At 34.4% G+C, this 23675-nt stretch overlaps 1 protein-coding gene across 1 annotated transcript in view; it reads right to left on the reverse strand.

Annotated features, from left to right (window-relative positions):
• The window catches only part of LOC150103738 (rab9 effector protein with kelch motifs-like), a 75113-nt gene extending 59613 nt beyond the window's left edge, over positions 1 to 15500 (reverse strand). The window contains exon 1 of the mRNA XM_090396517.1: positions 13997 to 15500. Coding sequence (XP_090252643.1) covers positions 13997 to 14419 — 423 coding nt within the window. The 5' untranslated portion in view covers positions 14420 to 15500. The remainder of the gene's footprint in view (positions 1 to 13996) is intronic.
• Positions 15501 to 23675: the final 8175 nt, after the last annotated feature.

The following is a 23675-nucleotide window of genomic DNA, read 5'->3' on the forward strand; positions in this document are numbered from 1 at the left end:
ATTTAACAAACCCCTTATTTTTCGTAATCGTAGAAGGAACACCACTGTCGCAATGCATACTATATTATTAATATTTTTATTCTGTAAACTTGTTAGAAGGTTTTCTGAAATATCTTGACCTGCAGTGTGTCCTTTAAGTGTTAGCAGATCAAGAAGTTCTTCTCTAATACCGGAAGATGTGATATATTTAACCATCACGCAACATTGTGCCACATCGGAAATATCATTTGATTCATCAACCGCAATAGATATAAAATCAGCAGAATTAATATCCATAATTTGCATATTTGAAACTTCTGCAGAAATTGTTACAATCTGTTCCGTGACAGTTCTAGCCGAAAGATGTAAATCTTTAATTTTTTTTTTACGTATCTCGTCCTTATTTTTCATATCCTTAAATAGAATTTCAGAGAAGACATTATATATGCAATTTTTTAGAAATTCACCATCGATAAAAGGTTTTCCCGCTTTGCTATTTCAAGGAATAACAAAAAACTTGCTTCAGTAGTATTCGACAAAGATTTCGTTCAAGTTGACAAATTTCTTTGCTGAAGCAATGTTTTCTTTTGTACTTCTTCAATAGCATTTTTTCTATTGTCACTCTCAGGATATTTTTTTACTGAAGTCTAAATTTTTTCCTGGAAAATGTCGTTTGACATTATTTGATTTGGTATTTTGAAGTCGTAGATGGCAAATTAAACATTGCAGATTTCCATTTACTTCTATAAATGCAAATTTCTCTATCCACATTTTAATGAATCCTCTGTTTTCTTCAATTATTTTTCTTTTTCTTGAACTCATATTAAAAGGATTATCGCAAATTTACCTGCAAGTAAAAATACAAATTCAACATAATAACATAATAAATAAAAACATAACATTACCTGACACTAAATTAAACACCAGTTTAGTACCACAATAAAGTTAACTAACCGAATATTTATTTTGACAGTTAAAATCCATATGTATCTAAAAACCATGGTGTTTGAGAGGACAGCTGATGCTAGTTACCTTAGGCAGGGTTAGCATTTAGCGGTATTTCAAACGTAACATTGTCAGTTGTTCATGTCATAAAATTTCATGCGTAACACATGTCACATGCATAGTATCTAGTGCCACGAACAGGTCATATCAAAAAACAATATTTAGTTATTCCTATTAATTAGGAATCTTTTAATTCAATATAAAAGAGCCGCATGCGGCTCCAGAGCCGCTGGTTCCTGACCCCTGCCCTACACCCTAATGTGAATAGTATAAACATACAAACTTGCTAAACATTTAGCTAAATTACTAGCCAACCTCAAAAATAATTTGCCCTCCTTTGTTAAAAATTCTGTTCACTGAAAAAGTATTTTAGTATCTTAAAACCATATCTTAAAAAGTTCAGTTGTAATGATTAGTTTTGATATCACTTCATTATTTACAAATGTACCATTAATTGAAACCATTGATTTACTAAAGTCACATTTTCCTCCTGATATATTCAAACTATTTAAATTTTCAGTACATGTAGGTTATTTTACATGGAAAGGGAAGATACACAAACAACTAGATTGGACAGCAATGGACTCTCCCCCTTTAGCCAATTTCTACATAGAACATTTGGAATAGCTAGATATGAATACAGACACTATCAAACCAGTCATTTGGCTACACTATGTTGATGATGTGTTTACTATTTGGCCACATGGTCCAGATACAATGGATACATTTTTAGTGCATTTAAATAGCCAACACCCTAAAATCCATTTTCCAATTGAACAGGAAGCTAATGACTGTCTGCCCTTCCTGGATACACACTAATCACAAGGCTTCTAATTTCCTTATCTTTTTCTGTTTATAGAAAACCCACACACATTTTTACAGCCACACCCTCATCCAGCTCAACAGTATGGTATCCTAAAAATACTAACTCACAGAGATAGAGCTATTTATTCCAATGACAATGCTCTTACTGCTGAAATAACTCACGTCACACCTTCTTAGCCAATAGCTATAATATCCATAGGATAAAAAAAATACTAAATTCTCCAAGGAAATCCCCTCCATTGCCTACCACACAAGACCACAGCAAAATGTTACCATCTCATACATTCAAGACACATCTAAAAAGATATCTAGAGTGCTCAATAAATATCAACTACGCACCATATTTAAACTTTGTGTCAAGTTGGCAACTCTCATCTGTTCACCTAAGGGAAAACTCTCTTCTTTATCACATCCAAGAGTTTATGAAGTACCCTATTCTTGTGACCAGGCTTGCTATGGACAGACAGGAAGAACTGTTTTATGTTCACCAAGGCCTCGGTGAACATAAAAAATTAAAAAAATTGGATACCACTTCACACAGGATCAATTGCAAGAAAACAAAAGTGCTACACAGAAGTCATAAGTCAGAGAGAGAGAGAGAGAGACTGTTTTTGGAATCAAGAAGCTTTAAAACATACTCCAAACCTCAACAAGTATGGTTGTATAAATTTACCAAATATCTGGGAAACAGTCATTTTAAGATCTAATTAATATTTGTTTTCTCTCTTTTTTCCAACACAGATAGGACTTGCGTTTCTTGTGTTGTCTGTTACAAATTTTTTTTTTTTTTAAACTAGTCCTACAAATTGTTGTTTCGCATACTGTGACGAACTATTTTTGTGCTCTGAAGATGCTGGATATAATACCAGAGAAATATCAGCAAATAAGTTAAGAAATATTATTTTCTTATCACACTGTGAAAATACCGTGAAAATAAATAACTGAAGATTTCAAATCAGTCCACGTAACATATCATTTAAAAACAAGTTAAACAGCAGGGGCCCAAGAACAGAACCCTGGGGAATGCTGCTGGTTACTCTCCTTTTTTTTGAGAGGCTGCTCCATATATGCAACTTGCTGGTATCATTCAGAGAGCTAATCTCTGATCCATCTAACCAATATACTATCTATTCCCATCCTCTGCAACTGTACACCAACTTATCATGCGGTAATCTATCAAGCGCTTTTGCAAAGTTCCAAGAATATCAATCTCTAATCCAGAATATTTTTGTAATAAGGTGTGACTTTTGGTTTCTTGTATATGGAAATAGGACTTTTAAATTAGGTCATTTTTTTAAATATATATAACTAATATTAATGGTGCTCCACAAGATGGAACACCGTGACTGATTCAGTCGAAACCAAGCAAACCATGGTGACACCACATTGCATTCACTAAACTTAAGGAATTGAATGCTGGATTGGAAATAAAACAATATCCAAGACTATATGAGAGTTTTGACAAAAATTAGAGAATGAACAGATGCAATCAATGACAAAGTCATTAAAAAAAGGAAGATATCAAGAAGGAACATTCTGTGGACAAAATACAACATGGAACTCTGTTACGCAAATTAGAATAAATGGGGATGGATATGACATTGGTTATTTGGATAAGAGGATGGCTGCTGGACAGATATCAAAAAGTGATATATGGTGGATCAGAATCAAAGTGAAAACAGGTGTCTAGTGGTGTGCCACAAGGTTCATTGCTGGGACCATTGCAGTTTAATTTGTACATAAATGATATAGGAAATAACCTGAAAGGAAATATTCAGTTGTTTGCTGATGATGCAAAAGTAGGTAGAGTAATAGTTAATCAAGGCAATGTGTAAAGCTTGCAGGATGATTTAAATAGGCTGTCAGTATGTGGAGAAATGTAGTTATGCATTTTGGGATAAATAGATTACAAGCTATGTAACACATTGATGGAACTGTATTCCAGGAATAGATGAAGCTAGAGATTTAGGAGTGGTGGTACACAGAGAGTTAAAGTTCAGAGGACATATTACTAAGATTGCCCATAAGATTACTTGGCTATTAAAGAACAAACTAACAAGTAGCAACAAGGAAGTTATTCCTCTTTATAAGGCCTTGATACATATATATCTGGAGTACTGTGCTCAGACTGGTTTTCTTGGGGATGTGGAAGCAGTGGAGAGGATTCAGAGGTGAGTAGTGTGTGGAATGTTCCCTCTGAGGATAGACTGAAGCTGTGTGTATTTCAGAAGTTGGTTGATAGGAGGAAAAGAAGGGATATGATAGAAACATTTAATAAAGCCACAAACATGCTGTTTGTGGCTTTATTCATCCCTGGAAGTTGAATAAAGTTGGAGTGTGAGGACTAGATTATTTTGCTTAGGAAGTTGTGAATGAGTGGAATGAATTGCCAGAGTCAGTTGTGAGGGCCTTGTCTTTTAATGGATTCAAGAAGGTTTATGATAGATTGAGTGGATAGTTTGGGCCTCCCGCAATGAATCCTTGGAGGTGCCTGTACAACAATAATAACAACATGACGCTATTAGCATTTAGAATGTTGGAAGTTTATTTTGCACTTGGTTAGACTATAATAAATTTAGTTTAATCCTTTATCCAAGTGTGAGCAAAATATAAAGGAGTTGCTTCACTCAATGAAGAGCAGCATTTTCATGTAGATAAATGCCTCCCCTATTGCACCCACACATGGACAAACACAGATGTTCAGGACATCTGTGTTTGTCCATGTGTCCATCAGTAGAGCAAATCAGGACTGATCTGTAAACAATACCATTTCCCATTGGTATTCAGTACAGCTGATATGGAATGTGGACTATTTCAAACATTCTTTCCTAAGGTAAATGGGCACACAGAATACCTGTCACCCAACATACAGACCACTTTTGTTCTGCATACAGTGGTATATGCACACAGAATATACTATGTTGGTATAGCCAATGTCAGGTTAGATTGCAGATGATTAAAGATAGACAACTGTTTGGCAACCAGATAATCAGAGACGTGGCCTTGCTTCACTGCATCTCCAGGATGCCACAAATGGCATCCTGGAGATGCAGTGAAGTGAAGTGGCTGTCCTCTACGCTTCAGATGACTTGCCACTTGAATTCATTAGTTAATGATATCTTTTATTTTTTTATATATTTGACCCACACATGAAAGGTCACAAGACTTATAGCACATTAGTGCCATGTGGGTGTTGCCAGGGCCGGTTCTAATAGGTGTGCAGGGCATGCGTGCACGCAGGCGGCCAAATCTCTAGGGCAGCCGATAGAATAAATTCGATACAGCCTATAATTAATTTAAAAATATTGCGATGAAATAGGAACATAACATTCTTAAAACTTATACTGGTGCTAACTTCGAAATATCTTCTTTGGGTTTCATTCTCTATCTCTTTAAAAACCTTACTCAACAAGGAATGTTCAATCAAGCGAACCATAGTTTTGGCTTAGTTTTTTGCTACTAAAAAATTCGCATCTGTTTGGAAAATTGTACATTTTGCATCTGTTTGATATAATTTATACATTCATTGTACTTCTTCTATTTTTATAAAATTAAAATAAATAGCCTACAGTATATAAAATATTTTATGAATTTTCCTTTGTCAATTAGGCTACATTATACTGTCATAAAAACGTACTAATAGTAATATTCTGGATTATGCTGTAAATTTATTCGCGATCTACATTGTTAGGGTAGGGCTGCACTAGTTTTTTTTTTTTTTTTTTTTCAAACATGTACAGCAGTGAATAGAACATATGCACAAGAGTGGCGATGTTCTGTACAAATTTTTTCCATCAACGTGGCTATCACCATTCTTGTATACGTTCTATTCACTGCTGTACATGTTCAAAAAAAAAAAAAAACACTAGTGTAGCCTTACCCTCAAGGGTGGCCAATTATCTCTAGCATGCAGGCATCTAACAGTCTAAAACCAGCCCTGGGTGTTGCAGCCATATCTAAGAATTTTGCTTTTATGAAATATCTAATTCTCACTCCAGACATGATATGGAAAATTGCTCCAAAACATTCACATTTATGCCATCCAAAGAAAGATGTGCTAAAGTTTGATTCCAGCTGCTAACTAGAGGGAACTCTTTCTAACTCTCTGTTCGATTAGTTCACAAGTTAGTCTATCTCTGGCATGTACAAGGTTTTTTCTCCTGAAAAATCAGGTTTTTCACCCCATAAACTAAAGAAAATTGACTGGAACCTACACTGTTTCAGACAATAATAAACTGTGTGTTGTGGGGACTATAAGGTAGTAGCACTTGTCTGGCATGCTATTTATGACACACACACACACACAATAATAATCACAGTAACATTATAAGAGACCCATGTAGCTCAGTGGAAGTGCTATTTGCACTCCTAAGCACTAAACCACCCAAAGAAAGAGCATCGCGAATTCAATTCTAGTTGTCGACTAGAGGAACGAGCCTTTTCTAAGCCTTTTTTTCGAAGGGTTCCTGAGTTAGTTGATCTCTGGCATGGGCAAGCAGATTTTTTTCTCCCTGAAAAATTAGGGTTTTTTTTTTTTTTTTTGCCCTGTAAAACTCAAAAAAATAGACTGTAGAACCCACATCATTTCAGACATTAAAAATATTGGCTACCAGTGAAGTTTGAACTGCCCATTCAGTCTCCAGAAATTAGATGGGGCTAAAACAGCCTCATCTACTTCCTATAAGGAAATAAAAGACATTAGATGATTTATTTTTTTTTTTATTACAAGTGAAAGCTATAAATTAACTTGCAAATGTACTGCTGACATTTGAAGCTGTTCTGGATGCCCAGTATTGTTGGGCACATTCATGTAATGTAATGTGTTTGTACACACACACACCATCAGGAAAAAGAAAACCAGGACATCCTCTTAAAAGATTCAACAATGACTTCTAAGGCCAGAACAGGCCACGCTAGGCCTAAATCCTTGATATGCATGATGACACACACACACACTTTTTTTTTTTAAAAATTTCTCTTTTCATGTTATGCACCCAATGAAGTCTTCTAAGAAGACGAAACTAGTTGTGCGCTCAAATAATAAATAGTATTTTTTCTATTTTTCTATTTTAGTATCTCTTGGTTTCTAATCATTAAATTTTTTAATGTCATATAGCTGAGTAAATCTGTTGCATCATATATCATAAATTACATCACTTATACTATAACTGATATCTTAAGAGCTACCAACCCTTATGCTTGAGAAATTTTAAACTACACTAGTACAAATTATAAAACTGAAACAATGAATATAACTAGAGCATAATAACATTCAATGATTGCTGCTAGTGAAAGAACAATATACACTGTTAGGGAAACCAACCATTAATCTGATATAAAACTGATTGGGAAAAAAAAAATGGAGGGTTAAATGAAACATTCAGGAAGGAAAAGGTAGTTTGGAATGTGAAGTTCTTAATCCTGCAAGAAGACATATCTTGGCTTTTTTTTAATGACTTGATATAGTAAATTTCAAGATGGAACTGGGAATGATGATTATTGAATGTTGCTTAAAAATTTCTCCTACAAACCTTTCCAGCAGCTTTTATGTTTCTATCGTATCCCCTCTCTCTCTCTCTCATTTGCAACATGTCTTCTGAACTTCAGTTTCCTGACAATCATAACTCCTTGCAAATCCTTGGCCTAATCAATTTCAAGGTGTGAAAAAGGGTGATTGTCTAGAAACAGTACACCATCTTTGGAAGATAATAAATTTAAATTAAATTTGTGCATCCACCAAATCAGCACCATCAGGAATGAACGGACAGATGGTTATCTAATGGAATGGAGACTACAATCTGTATACGAAGTTCTAACACCACTTCAACGTGTGGACAGACTTATGTGTTCGTCGAACACGTTTATTTTTTTACAGTATATATTAGAACACAGAAACTAAGTAAATAATTAATTTATTAACTTATTGCTGACCACTTCATCCTCCTTATCCTTATGAACTGAGAGGTACTATGACGATTGCTACTTATATAACTGACAACCACTAGTAGCTGGAATTTCATATATACCCTTATATATCATCTGAAAACTACCAACTTGAAGAAAAGTACCAGCAACAAATGATATGAGAAAAATGAAATTTGATATCTTGAGCCATGTCCTGTATGAAGAAAGAGAGGAAACAAATGACAATTATTTCCATATAATTCATGCTAGCTAATTTCCTATTCCTAGTTTTTCCGTATAATTCGTGCTAGCTAATTCAACAGCTGTGGGAATAATTGTCTGGTTAATGACATGGAGCAAATTATTTGTTGCCATAGCTGATCCTACTTGCAATGATATATCTTCACCCTTTTGCAGTTGACTAATATAACTTATGCAACAATTCACCTCAGTCTGAAAATACTCTCTATTAACATCTTCTAGAACTTCAACTGAACCTAGTTCTTTGTTTTTAAACAGCATCTGATCAGAGTCACCACAGTTAGAATCACTTAGTATTTGGATCTCATTGCTTTTCCTCCTACTTAACAAATGTAATTCTACTCAAAGTAGAATTACATTTGTAATTCTACTTTGAGTAGTAGCTGCCCAATACCAGGCAGCATGGACCTGGGTGGATAAGTTATACACAGTCATTTTCTGTTACATAATACTAACACTCAAACAATCAGATGAGACTTCTATCAAAATTTCCACTCTTATGGTCTCAGCTGTGTTTACAAAAGAACAGGAAACTTACAAGAATTTTCTAAAAATAAACTGTAAGCTAATAGGCACTATTTGTAAGTCTTTAGGCTCAAGCACTCACAGACTGATGTCCAAAAAATATTACTAGAAAATAAATGACTGAAAACATCTAACCAATTACTTAAGTGATTACTCCATTCTAAGCAAAATCACTGGGATTCCATCTTATATAAATTCTTCTTCTTTTCAGCCATTTTCTGTCCACTGCTGGATGAAGGCCTCCTCCAGTTCTTTCCACCTTTCTCTGTTCTTGGCAATGGTTGACCAATTTTCCCCAACAAAATTTAACAATTTATCACTCCACCTTCTTTTAGGATGTCCTCGGCCTTGTTTCCCTTCTTTTGGAATCCAGTTCATTACCGGTGGTCCATCACTCATCTTCTCTTCTGGATAGATGTCCGGTCCATTTCCATTTTAGTCGCTTATGGTGAAGAACGATGTCAGTGATGCAAGTTTGGCTTCTTATCCAGGTGTTTCACTTCTTATGTTTTAATGTGATGCCAAGAATCTCTCCATTTTTCTTTGAGTTGTTGATATATTTGCCAGTGCTTTTGTTAGCGACCAAGTTTCACAATATGAGATGACTGGAAGCATACACTGTTTAAATGTCTTCTTTTTTTAAACAGAGTGGACCATCATTGTTTTGAAAAATGCTTTCCAATTTTCTGAATGCACTCCAGGAAAGTTGAACTTCCCTATTTATTTCCTTTGGAGTCCACAGTTTAGATCAATGAGATGACCTAAGTATGTATATGAAGAGACCCTTTCCAAGAAATTGTTTTCTATCATTATGTTTTTTGGTGTAACAAAATGATTAAACATAATTTTAGTTTTTTCTCTGTTTATTTTTAGACTGACTTTTCTGCTTTCACAATATAGGTCTTCTGGAGTGTTTGCAAAAATTATGATATCATCTGCATATCTTAGGTGTGTTAAGTTTCGGTTATTAATTTTTATACCAAGGTTTGTCCAGTTTATATTATTAAATATTTCTTGAAGGACTGCTGTAAAGATTTTGACCGATAGAGAATCTCCTTGTCAGACACCTTTTTCAATTGATATTTTATTTATTGCTACTCGTGTGAAGTTGGATTGTTGCTGTTGCAGTGTAGTATATTGCCTGGAAGGGGTCCATATATTTTCCAGGAACTCCCTGATTCTGGAGTGCTTTGATTATTGCATTAGTTTTGATGGAATCAAATGCTTTTTCTATTATTTGTTTTACTGCACGAATATGATCAATTGTGTTAAAGCCTTTATGGAATCCTCCTTGTTCTACTGGTTGATTTGAGTCTAGAAGAGGAGTTAACCTGTTTGTTATTATTTTGTGAGAATTTTGTACTCAGAAAGAATACTAATTGGTCTATAGTCCTTTACTTCTTCTTTGTCCCCTTTTTTAAATAACAGTATCAGAGTGGCATTTTTCCAATTTTCTGGTATCCCCTCTTCTAGGCATAGATTTAGTAAGTTTGTGACATGGTGAATTATATTATTTCCTCCCCATTTAATTAATTCTGTGTGTCTTCACCAGGACATTTTCCATTTTTCATTTGTTTTAATGCTTGTTTTATTTCATCTGAAGTGAATGAGGGGATGAATTCCATATGCGATGGAGAAGAGTTATTTATATTTGATTTATCTATTGAAGGATCACTACAGAGTTCTTTATAAAATTCTTCTAGCCTGCTTAGGATTTGTTCTTGGTTCCTTATTGTAGTTCCATTCTTATCTTTTATTGCAGTTATTTGACTTTTGCCAACATATAGATTTATATAGATTAATCAGTTATTTATTCACTTCATTTGACATTTAGATAAGAATAAAATTCCTTTCATACATCTTCAACAAAAATATAATCACTGAGAAACCTCATAAATAAAAATTAATTAATGCAATAACATGAGCACAACCATTCAAATCGCACTTTAAATTTGCTAGTTCCCAACTTAGAACATTAGAAGATCAAATAGCAATATTGAATCCAGCTCATTTGATTAAATATGCTGTAGTTGTTCAGCATATATTTATATGCTGAACAACTACAGACTAAACCTTTTGCTTCTTGAATACATATAATTAAGGTATTAAAGAATCGCTGTAATCGAACATAATTTAACAGTTCTTGAAGCAATAGTAGTTGCTTTAAAGGATGTCCTAATTAGTTTGAGGGCTTAGCAAGGCAAAGGATTCAAATACTTGAAACTAATGAGAATCTCACCATATTCATTAAATCTAGTCACAGCCAGCTCAAAAACGCATGTGATTCACGACCTAACACATGAATCGACAGTGAACTACTATTAATATATCACCAAAACAAATGAGAAAACATACAACCAACAAAATACAACTTACCAACTCCAGTACACACAATCAAAAAAAAGTCAATTTTATAATGATTAAAAACAGATACATAAAGTCAGTAAAACTAAAACTTATCTTAGTGCTGATTATAATTCAGAACCAAAACTGAGTAGTAGTGATAACAAATAACAGCCTAGCGTATTGGACTGGCTATCTGATAGGTATCAGATGTCCTTTATCTAAGTGTATGGGGAAGCAATATCACAGAAGAGGAAAGTCACTAGTGGTGTGCCTCAGAGGTCTGTTTTAGGGTCACTGCTGTTTTACCTGTATGTTAATGCTATTGGGAAGGATTTGAATGAGGATATTCAGTTGTTTGCAGATGATGTAAAGTTGGCAAGAACTATGAGCAGTAGAGCAAATGTTGTGGCCTTACAAGATGACAAATAGACTGAGTGAATGGGCATAGGAGTGGAATGCTAGTTCAACATTGATAAATGTAAGATTTTAAAATTTAAAAAACAAAGATAAAATTTACATATGTTGTTGAAAGTAGAGGAAATAAGAGAATTGGGGTGATGGCGGATAAAAATCTAAAATTTAGAGGACACATTACAAAAATTATGAGGACAACACAACAACTTCTTGCAATGATGCAAAGGGCACTGATTTGTAGAAGTGAGAAGATTCTGGTTCCAACGTATAATGCCTTGTTTAGGCCACACATGGACTACTGTGCACAGATTTTGCACCCAATTTTCGAAGAGGTATTGTACAGTATCCAGAAGAGATTGACTAAAGTAGTTTCTGGTCCATGGAATGTCGCGTATGAAGAAAGGTTGAGAAGATTTAATCTGCAGAATCTAGTGATAGGAGGGAAAGCAGCAATATGACAGAGACATACAAGTTGATAAGGGGTTGTTATAGGATTAATGTTGAAGAGGTTTTTCATAAAATGGTGGGAGATGGGGAGAACAAGAGGTCATCTCTGGAAGCTGCTACAAAATCTGAGTTTTGTTGGGCAGGGGAGGAAATCCTGACACCTTAAGATTTATCAGCTGTAAACAAACTGGCATATACATATACTGTAGGTTCACATGAGATGCAATTATTGTATCAACTTGTAATTCTGATTTCTGAAAAAAAAATGTATATAAAGATAACAGGACAATTCTAAGCAGATTTGGATTTCCCATGAAATGTAGATGGTTAATCAAACTTAGTAACATTGGCTTCAAGGCAAAACAAAATTTTTAATTTATTTATTTATTATTTATTTTGTATAGGCAAATAGAATTAACTATTAGCCTATACAAAATACTGAATGTTGAAAGTGTTTTCACTTGGTTATACTATAAATTAAAAAGGCCAAGAAATAATATTTCTCAGTTTAATTATATTTTAATTACAAAATTACATTTAATAATAAAAATTAAAATTATATATCTTGGTTTAATCATTTATCCAAGTATAAGCAAACAAAGTTTGTGAAGGAAGTATCTTCACAACTGGGCTACTTGTTTACAGAGGCTAATGATTATCTCTGATCCAGAGTATTTTAATAATAAAGCAGGTTAACCTTTTCACTACTTATATATGAGAAATATATGACTTCTGCATTACTTCAACCCTGGTATCTCTTCTGGTTCTGACTCCCACTGGCAAAAATAAAGGTCAAACCAGTCTGGGTAGTGTGACCATTCTCATAATGTTTAGCATTATACACATCTGAAAGGATGTGTGTTTTGCATTATGGGATACTAAGGCAATTGATGTGAAGTCATTAACTCCTATTACAAGTAGCTCAGTCATAAAGATATTTCAAATGCAATACTTCACTTACACTTGGATAAAGGATTAAACTAAGAATATAATTTCTTGACACCTTTAATTTACAATACTGAATATTCAAGGTTATCCAACTTTCATGGGTAGTGAATGACATTTAAAAAAAAATAAAAAACTTCACATACTGTTTGGCAAAGCTATCTTCTACCATTTGCAACTGGACTGCCATTTTCCTCTATCGCCACTTCTAACTATACATAGCAGCTGATGGTTTCTTCTCAAATTTGTCATCCAATGTAGTAAGTAGCCAAGAACACTCTACTCTCACCCACTCTTCCTTCTATACACAAGTGATTGTATCTCATTGACAACAAACTGTACTTATAGCTGTGCAGATGACAGAACACTCCATTCCTCATTTGACAAATCTTGTAGTGCTAAATCATTAGAAATCCTCAACATCTTTTATTAGCCATATTCTAAACTCTAATCTCCTTGCTATTCTTGAAGCGGAGTGAGGATAACCATGTGATCCTTCAATGCTACCAAAATGCAGTCCTTTCTTGTCAGACATTAAACAGATTCCCACATCATCACTTCTTGCCTTTGGTAATACATAGATCCTCAAACATTATGGTATTTCTTTTCTTAGTCTGGCATACACCTCCAGCCTTTACTTTCACAAACACATTTTGGCTACTTATCCACTCAAGATGCTACTCATACAACTTCTAACACCGTATAAATTCCAAATATATCTAATAACTTATCCAAGATTACTTGATGTTATACATATACATAAAGGAGACAACTAATTGACTGATTATTACCCTACCTCCCCTCAAAGATTTGCTTTAATTACTCCCTCACAGATATTTGGCTGTTTTCCTCTGTCTCATTGTATCGGCAGTCATAGACAACATTCTGCAGAACTGATAACCATTATTCCTCCTTTCTCTCAAGATACTAATAACACAGAGAAGCTGCCAGTCAACATCCGTTTCCTGTCTAGCTTCAAACTTACCAATCAACCTACTGCTATTATTTGGAACACACTTCCTCATCTTCCCCAAGGATTACAATAAAAAAATATAAAAATAAGTGGCACGGCTAACTTTTCAAGTCACACAAAAATCTTAATTCTGCCTATCAAAAAGATCAGCCTACTGACAAAATCATCTCAGCTACATATATATATATATATATATATATATATATATATATATGACTGCTATATCATAACTGTCAGTTTACCATTGCTAGATAAATAATGCATAAATTCTAATAATGCAATTCTGTTCTATTCATATTCACATAGAAGTGCATGTACACACATATTAAAAATTATGTATTTATGCATGTAAGTGAAGAAAAATTACTTTACCTTGGATGTTTGACATGTTATGCCAATTAAATCCACTTCTTGAACATCATTGCGGCATCCTTTAGAATCAGCTCCTCCAAAGATATACATTTGTTCTGAAAGATGAGGCAAAACAAAGGCAGTATGTTCATATCGGCTACTAAAAACAGAAGGATGTATTTGAATCCATTTTGAATCATTAAAGTCCAAATAATAAATGTCTTGGAAAGGACCTTCAACTTCAGCTCCTCCAATAATATACAATCTCCCTGAATCTTCTGAGCTAACAGGTTTAACATAAAAAGCTACATGTCCAACTCGAGGAGCTGGTTGATGTTGAAGAGGAGAAACGAAATAAAATTTGTATGGTTGAGCATCACTGAGGGTTGCTAAAGTAACTGTATCCATTTTATTTGCTTTAATCATATACAAAAAAATAAACATTTACATATAATACCAGTCAAAGACTAGAATATAAAAATGGCTTTAACAGGGCTTAAAATGCGAAGAAAGAATTTACATACAAAATAAATCACTTTATAAAATTATAAATGCAGGAACACTCGTTTAAAATACTACTTAAAATATTGCTATATATAGGATACTTCAAACAAACAGGTAAAACTTTTTTTTTTTGTTTGTTTGTTTGTTTGACAAACTAAGTTATGAAATGAATTAATTTTATGAAAATAAACATCTTTCACAGTTGTTATAAAATTATGCAGATCTGACTTTCTATGGCCTTTTCGTCGGATTTGATCACGTCATTCCCAATCTGTTGTATAATAACAGCTGAGTCTCCATGACAAGTGTAGGCATAACTTTTGTGACTTTCCCCAGTGCTGAGATAACTAAGTGGGCGAGGTTTGTTTTGTCTCTCTTTGAATATAACCAGTGATGTATCTTCATACCTCTGTTTAATTTCACACAATGAATCCGCAAATGGCAATGTTCGCGGTTTATTCATCTACTAAAACAAACTTGTGCGGAAATTATATGAAATTAAAACAAATTAACAGCATCTAATCAAGTTGGCATTACAAAAAGTTGAAAATGCCGCCATTCATAACGAAACTATGCAACGTGCTAAATTTTATATAGATATAACGAAGTTATCTAAACTGTCAAGCCTTTGGAGAACCGAACCATAGAAAAGTTAATGAGACGCAGGCTACAGCAGACGACGTAAAAATTGTGGTATAAATAGTCAAAACCTTCCTGCTCATATATATATATTTTAAGGAGGACCTAGTAGTTTTGAGTTAAGTCACAACATGCCATATATCTCATTATTAGTGATTCACAAGCATGTAGCACAGGTTTTAAAGCTTACAAAATTTGCAAATAAAGCGGTATACGCAGTCAAGCGTAATCACAAAGCATGTAAAAAAAAGGGTGTAGAGCTTCATGAGGTTATTATTACCGCCAGAGAAAATTAAGTGTCATTACATTCTTTCCTTATGACTTCATAAACTAGTCCACATTACATAAAAAATGGGGGAATTCAACACCGACATACGTTAAATGCTATACATAAATAAAATGAACGCTACACTTGAAGACCGGTGACTGAAATACAACAATAAATAATAAATTACTTAATAGACCGTAAGAGGGCGTAATTTCTGGGGAAGCCGATTTTAAAACTTCCTTAATTAAATTAATGAGAAAAAAAAAACTAGTGCACGAACATTGTCAAAAAAAAAAAAAAAGGATTATAACTAGGCTGACCATATTTCCTTGAGATCAAAACGGGACATTGGGATGGCAAAAACAAGACAGGAGTTATGTAATATCCTGTATTCATGAAAAGTAAGACGATAAAGTTTTATTACTTACTTACTTACTGTCCTCTTCCATCGGGGACGGGTTGAATCCTCCATGTTTCCACAACAACCTCCAGGAGTCTCGGTTTCTTGCATGGTTGGTGAGCTGTCTATATGTTTGTAATCCAGAGTTGACCTTTATTGTTGTTATTCATTTAGTTCTTGGCCTTTATTTTTTATTTTCTTCTTGCATACAGAGCAAGGTTGGGTAGTCTTTTTGATGCCATTCTCTCGACGTGTCTGTACCACTGAAGTTGTCTTCTTTTGATCTTTTCGATTAATGAGTCTGTATATTTTAGATCTTGTCTTACAGTTTCATTTGTTTTATTTTCTGTCCATTTTGTTTTATTTATTTTTCTGAGATATTTCATCTCGAAAGCCTCCAGTTTTCTTACTTCTGTCTTCTTGCGTGTCCAAGTTTCTGAAGCACATAGCACGATGGGTATTATAATTGCATTATATAATTTTATTTTTAGAGGTTTGAAGATTTTATTAATTTTCCAGATTTTACCTAGCTTATTAAATGATGACCATGCAGACGATATTCTATGTTTAATAGTGGTCATGGTCTAGTGTTCTGTTATTACAGTTCATAAATAGTCGAATTGTTTTACCTGTTCAATTGTTGATCCATTCAAGGAGGGGTTTAGTTTTTCTTCGTTTTTTTCCAATTATCAAGATTTTTGTTTTGTTTGTATTTATGGTCGTGCTATATTCTTTAGCCGTATTGTTTAGTTTGGTTATTAGGTTCATCGTTTTTTCTTTTATGTCTGCTATCATTACAATGTCATCAGCATATTTGATGTCATTTCGGGTTAGCCCCTTTTTCTCCTTCCAAGGCTTGGTTAACCATATCCTCTAAGTAGATGTTAAAAAGGAATTGGCAGATGGGACATCCTTGGGCTACTCCTTTGCTGACGTTTATTTTATCTGTTGTAATCAGGGGCGCGCTGGCAATGTGGGCGACGCACAGCCGCCAGGATAGTAAAGGCGCCAAAGAGGAGGATATACTTAAAAAAAAAACATTTCTTTAAAGTGATTTTTTTATTGGGCAGAGGAGGGAGAGGGGCGCCAACTAAAGTTTTGCACACAGGTGTGGGACACTACTCACGTGCCCCTGGTTGTTATACTATTCAATTAAATTATTGCTTCTGTGAGACTATAATATTATTCTAAGAAATTTAAGGTATCTTCATTGATTTGTTTTTGTATTAATATTCTTAATAAGGATACTCTGTTTATTGAGTCGAATGCCTGTTTAAAATCGCTAAAAAAGAGTAATAGATATTTTTGTATTGTTCCAGTATAATTCTGTTAGTCTTTGTATTATGAAGATCTGATCTATGTGGAGCGATTCTTTCTGAAGCCTGCCTGTTCTTCACTAAGAATGATCTCATATCTGCTCTTTATTCTGTTCTGTAAGACTCCATCATCACTAACATCATCATCATCATCATGAAATTCCTGCCATGTACGCTCAAGGGTATATACAGGATATGATACTACTACATGAAAAAAATTTACATCATTACTAACTTTCTATTTACACTTTTCTTCCAAATCAGTCTGTTACTTGTCAAGATTCCAAGATTATCAGATCTCATATTTCTATCGTCTAAGGCATTTTGTACTGTATCAATCCACCTATAGCTTGGTCTTCCTCTGGGTCGTTTTCCTGCCAACCTGGCAGAGAACACTTGTTTTGCCAATCTTTATTCGCCCATTCTGTTTAAGTGACAATATCACCTGAGATGAGCTCTGCTAACGCATTCCTGGATGATGACAATGGAAAGTTCTTTCCTAATATCCTCGTTTTTATCTGTTCACGCCTCTAATCTTTCTCAGGACTCTCATATCTGTGATCTTTAGTTTTTAGTCAAGAGTTTTACTTCTGACCCAGCTCTCAGGTCCATAAGTTAAAACTGGTTTGAACACTTTCTTGTATACAGCTAATTTAGTGTTCCAACTAATTTCTCTCTTATTCCATATGAATTTATTCAATTGACTTCCCACCATACCAGCTTTGCTGATTCTGTTGTCCATTTCTATATTTATTTTACCATCTTCACTAAAAATCGTGCCTAAGTAGCTGAAATGTTTTACTTGTTCTATAGGTTCTCTATTCACAACACAGTTGATATTTTCAATGATTCTGCCTATTTTCATTGCCTTTGACTTTTTACTGCTGACCTTCATACCATATCTATTACAACAGATATTCAATTTAGTCAGAGAATCTTACAGACTTGTAGCAGATTTATTTAGAAGTATAACATCATCCGCATAAAGCAAAGAGCTGACATTAACATCTCCAATTTTGATATCATGTTTAATATCACTTTCCTTCATAATGTGATCCATATAAATAATGAATAACAGAGGGGATAATGTACATCCTTGTCTCACACCAGATTTAACATTAAACCATCTTCCTGTACTTCCTTCAATTCTAACTGCTGACTTACAACTCAAATAAAGACGAAGTATTGCTTGATATAATGACCCATTGACACCATATAACTGTAGCGAATTCAATAGCCTCTCTCTTGGCACCTTACCATATGCCTTTTCCAAATCGACGGAACTTAAATACGTATCTTTGTTATATTTCCATACTTTCTCGACTATTTGTCGTAAAGTGAAGATCTGATCCTGATAGCCTCTATTTGGCCTGAATCCAGCTTATTCTTCACCAAGCTTTTCTTCCAAAATTCTTCTCAACCTTTTCTCAAGTAAAGTTGCATAGATCTTGCCAGGAACACTCAGTACGGAAATACCTCTGTAATTCTCACATTCAGTTTTATTTCCCTTTTTATATATGGGTACTATGTGAGCTCTACTCCAGTCATCAGGAAGGAATTCGTCCCTCTGTCCAGTCTTTCTGAACTATGCAGTGCAGCCACTGTAAGATTCTAATACCACCATACTTCAGCATTTCTGGTCGAATATCATCTACTCCTGCTGCCTTTCCACATTTCCAGCGCCTTTGATGGTTTTTTCAACTTCAAGTATGGATATGTATTACTGATTTCATGCCTGATCAGTGTTTTTTACCACTGTGCTGTCATCACTGCTTGTTTCATTTAGCAGTTTTTCAAAGTAATTGCTCCATACCTCAAGGATATCTTTTTCTCCCGTTTTCATGTCGCCTTTATCGTCTCTAACTCCTTTTACAGCACTCTTTGCTCCGTTCCTAAGCTTCTTCAACAACCTCCAGAATATTTTGCCATCTTCGTGATTTTATTTTCTATATTCTTGCCAAAGTCCTCTCATGACTTTTGCTTAGCTAGTTTTACACAGTTTGACATTCTTACATTTGTCTCTGTATTCTCTAAGAGCACAAACTGACTTATTTGACAGGAACTTTTGACATACGTTCTTCTTTTCTTCACTGCCTCTTTAACTTCCTGTGTGCACCATGGAATTCTGACTTTTCTATCCTTGCAGACAACTTCACCACATTCCTCTCTAGTTGAATCAATAAGGGCTTTTTTCAAGACTTGCCACTGAATCTCCAATGTTTGATTCCTGTTCTAAAACTATTTCAGTTTTTCTTCAATAATCTTTGTGTGTTTTAGTCTAGACTTCACATCTGAGAGCTGCTCAACTTTTATTCGCTTTAACACTTTTTTACATGTTATTCTTTTCAATATGAAATTTAATTTTATCCTGCTTAAGATTAAAGATTTTTTGGTAGTGTTCCATCCATATTGCCTTTATCGCATTTGGGTTTCCTGTTTTTTCGCCTTGATGATTGATCATAGTGGTGAAAATTCTTTTGTAATTTCTTTAACATTGTTATGTAATGTTTTTGAGTTATTGTGTTTATGTGATTCATTGCATTTTCTGCTTTTTTTTGGAAAGTTTTCTTTAGCCTGTCTTCAGAGATTATCAATTTCATTTTTGAATTGTTTGTATTTCTTCTGAGGTATGTCTATTTATTTTTTGTTTTTAAGTTTTCTTTTTTCTTCAATTTTTTCTAATATTTCAGATGTTATCCTTTTATTATTGATTCTCTTATAAATTCCTGAAGTTTCCTTTGCCGAGTTAATATTTCTTTTCCTGTTTTCCAAAGGTTTTCGGTTTCATATGTTTGAGTCCTATTTTTTCTTCAATTTTCCTAAGGTAGTCTAAACTTATGTGGTTATTTTTAGCTTTTATATGTGGAGTTTATCAATTCCATATCCACATTTCTGCAGAGAATAGTTCATGCTCTGTATCCAGATCTAGGCTCTTGAGCGTACTTGGTTTTTGATTGAGGCGTTCCATTTACTTCTGATTAGGATATAGTCTATACAATTTGGTATTTCTCTATCTGATGAGGTCCAGGTGTATTTTAAACTAGGTCTATGGTAAAACATTGCGTTTGAGATGACAAGGTTGTTATCTTTGCAGAAATTGAGCATAGTTTCTCCCCTTTTATTTTCGGTTCCAATTTCCATATTACATCTTTTAGCTCTTCTCTGAAAGTTCGATCTTAGCGTTCAAATCTCCGATTATGAGTAAGATGTCTCTGGAGTTTGTATTATATCTTTCTTTTTGAAGTTCGTTGTAGAATAGTTAGATTTTTTCTTCGCTGTGACTTGCATCCGGTGCGTAAATTTGGATATGTGTAGTACTTTTTCTTTGGCTTTTAGTATAATCCCTATTATTCTGGATGAGATAGGCTTAATATCTGTTACACTTATAGTAACATTTTGTTTTATTAGGATTGCAACTCCTTCTCTATATACATTGTCTCTTCTTCCTGAATAGAATAATTTGCTCTCTGGTATGTTTAAACATCCTTCTCCTGTCCAGGGAGTTTCTGAGGTTCCTATGATATCCCACTTTATCCTTTTCAGATTATCTTGTAGAATTTGGAGTTTTCCTGCTTTGTATAGAGATCTTATATATATATATACCATAGCTATATACTTATCACATTTTGCTGACCACATAGATTTCTCACCAACACTATGTGAGGCTCCTATCGGCGCGTCAGCAACCCCCTACGCAGTAGTGCGAGATATTTTTTCAGTAATCGTGTAATCCATGGAAGTTTTTGGCATTTTAGTGTAGCTAGCTTCTCTTTCCTCTGGCACATCCTTTGGTCCACGGCTCCTTATTCTTTATTCGGAGCAACCCGTTGGGGCTTCCCTCATCTGCCACCCAAGAGACGCTCGTGGTAGAAGTCTGGTCTCCCCCAAGAAAGTTTTATTACATTAACACATTGAACTTACCATTATTCTTCAGTAATAGAACCCATATAAAAATTTAAGTAGACATAGAGGGGAACTGTATTTCACCACGATCGTACCATGAATATTTCTACAATGAAGTGATCTTACGCAGCAATTTTCGATCTTTCAACATCTTATCATAAAACTATTCACACTCCATGACACAATTTTGTCTTACAACTAACATAGTCCTCATTGTCGTAACACTTAATCTAGATTTCTTCTTTGATCAAATACTGTTCATAACAGAAAATATTCTCTCAACAGGTGCTACACTTTGCGGAAGACAAAGAATAAACCCTACAATATTACAAAAGCCTTGAAAGTCTAGGCGATTTTCTCTCATTTCAAAAAAAAATTTGTACTTTTGTTCCATCACTTGTACACAGCCTGTCCAGTTCCGGTTAAATAAATTTGAATTATTTCTGGAGATCCTCATTAAAACTGCAGTTTCGCCTCTTTGACATTGCAAGGATAGATTTAAAGCTTTAAAAGATATGAAATTTAAACCAACGGCATAGCAAAGCCACCGGTTAGCATACAGACAAAACAAAAACTAACGTTACAGCAGAACAGATGCTTCGTCTGAGACACGCAAGTGTTGCCAACATGCACATTTTTATTTCCTCTGAATAAGTCACTGCAGACATCGACATTTAGTATCGAACAATGCGACTCCATGGTTATACAAATTACTGGTATCCATGATATTGATATACGATTATAGGTTATGAATAATAATTTATGATTGACCAATATGAAAGTATATTTATAGTTTTATTAAAACGGGACAAAATTTACATTTTTATTAAAACGACGGGACGGCCGGGAAATATGAAAAAATACGGTACGTATGGTCAGCCTAATTATAACGAACATTGAATGTTATTTAATACTAGTTACAATGTTTGTGGGAAAAAATCTTTGAAAATTTCAAAGGTGATAGAGGGTCATCTCGAGGAAGAGGGAAGCTTGTAACCTCTAGAGAAGGTGTCCCTAGGTGGCGGTTTGGTGAATGCCTCCCAGAAATGGGAGGTAGGACAGAAATGAAATACTTCCCGCAAACCAACAGGTATGCAGCAGAGGAATGGCAAGCCGGCTGCATTAATTGCCTAAAATCCTCAAAGATGAATCGGCCAATAAACAGAAGTAGAAATGCTACCGTGTATGGGGGAGCCGATGCGCCTAACTCAGGCCGACATAAATTAGGCGAGAAGACAACTATGTGGAACGCAAACTGCATATATAATATTTCAACCATCAATATTAGAACGTTGTACAAACTTGTCAAATTAAAACTGATACAGAGAGAGAACTTGAACTGTTTAAATGGGAAATACTGGGAGTTGTAGAGACCCAGTGGACAGCCAAGGGGAAAATCGGCATAAAAATGTAAGCATATTTTACTCAGCAAGGAAAGTTACCATCACAGAGGTGTAGCACGAATCATTAGAAAATGGTTTCAAAATTCAATAGTTGATGTAAGACCAATTTCTTCTAGAATTATCTCAATAAGATTCAAAGCAAAAGGAATATATATATAGCTCAGAAAGATTCTCCGATTCCCGAGTTAGTCGATCTTCTGCTGTTCTTCCGTCTGGAAACTCGGGTTGTTTATTCTGTAAACTCAGGAAAATCGACCGTAGCAGCCACATTATTTCAGACAGTAACATATCTTGTTAGGGTTAGGTCCCATGAGATGGCAGCACTTGTTTGCCAGCCTCTTCATCGGTGGCTGCTATAATTAGTGATAGACATGGGCCAGCTATTTCTGATTGACTGCCGGTGGAGATTGAACTGCCCACCCAGTCTCCAAAAGTTAAAGAGGATTGGTCAGTACTCTAAAGCAGAAGTAATGGGAAAATTTGGTCATGGAGAGATGAATGAGAGAAGACTTGATTAATTTTTGCAAAATAAATTAACTGTTAATCACAAATACCTTATTCTATTACAGACACAACACAAATACACCTGGAGATCATTAAACAATGGAATCAAAAACTGTATAGACTATATAATAGTTAATAAGAAATGAAAACATTTGTTCCAAAATGTCAAAAATTAAACAAGAATTATAAGGATGCAGACCATCAACTGCTATCAGCCAAACTAAAAATCAGTTTCAAAAGAAAGAGAATAAATCACCAAAAAAAGAAAGAAGATAGACATCTCAAAACTTAATGATAACTTGATCAGTTCTAACTATCAGAGGACATTAAAAGAAAAATCAAATAATAATTTTGTTTAGATGCAGTTTCAGAATCTTGGAAAAAAAGGTAAAGAAATTATTAAAGAAACAGCAAGAAAGAACAAATAAAGATTGGCTCACACTAGAGATTTTGGACTTATGGGAAAGAAAAAGAATATCCAAAATTAAACTCTCAAAATAAGATAATTCAATGCGTTTGGCATCAGGAGGCTTGAAAAATTATTAATCGATATAAGACCTAACACAGGAAGTTACAGAAACTGAATTCTGGTGGAAGGAATAGTAAGACTTTATGTGTAGGAGCGACAATGTTTGATAACTGTCTTAATGATGGGAATAGTTATTATTATGGAAATTATAATGGAGAGAGAACGACTGTGTTCGTCCAGTTCGGACCTATCAAGCATGTGTAACGATGTCTGCATACGTAAGGAATTAGCTAA

This window comes from Typopeltis vanoorti, chromosome 8 (genome assembly GCF_054136105.1).
Source record: "Typopeltis vanoorti isolate ZY-2024b chromosome 8, IOZ_Tvanoo_1.0, whole genome shotgun sequence".
NCBI lineage: Eukaryota > Metazoa > Arthropoda > Arachnida > Uropygi > Thelyphonidae > Typopeltis > Typopeltis vanoorti.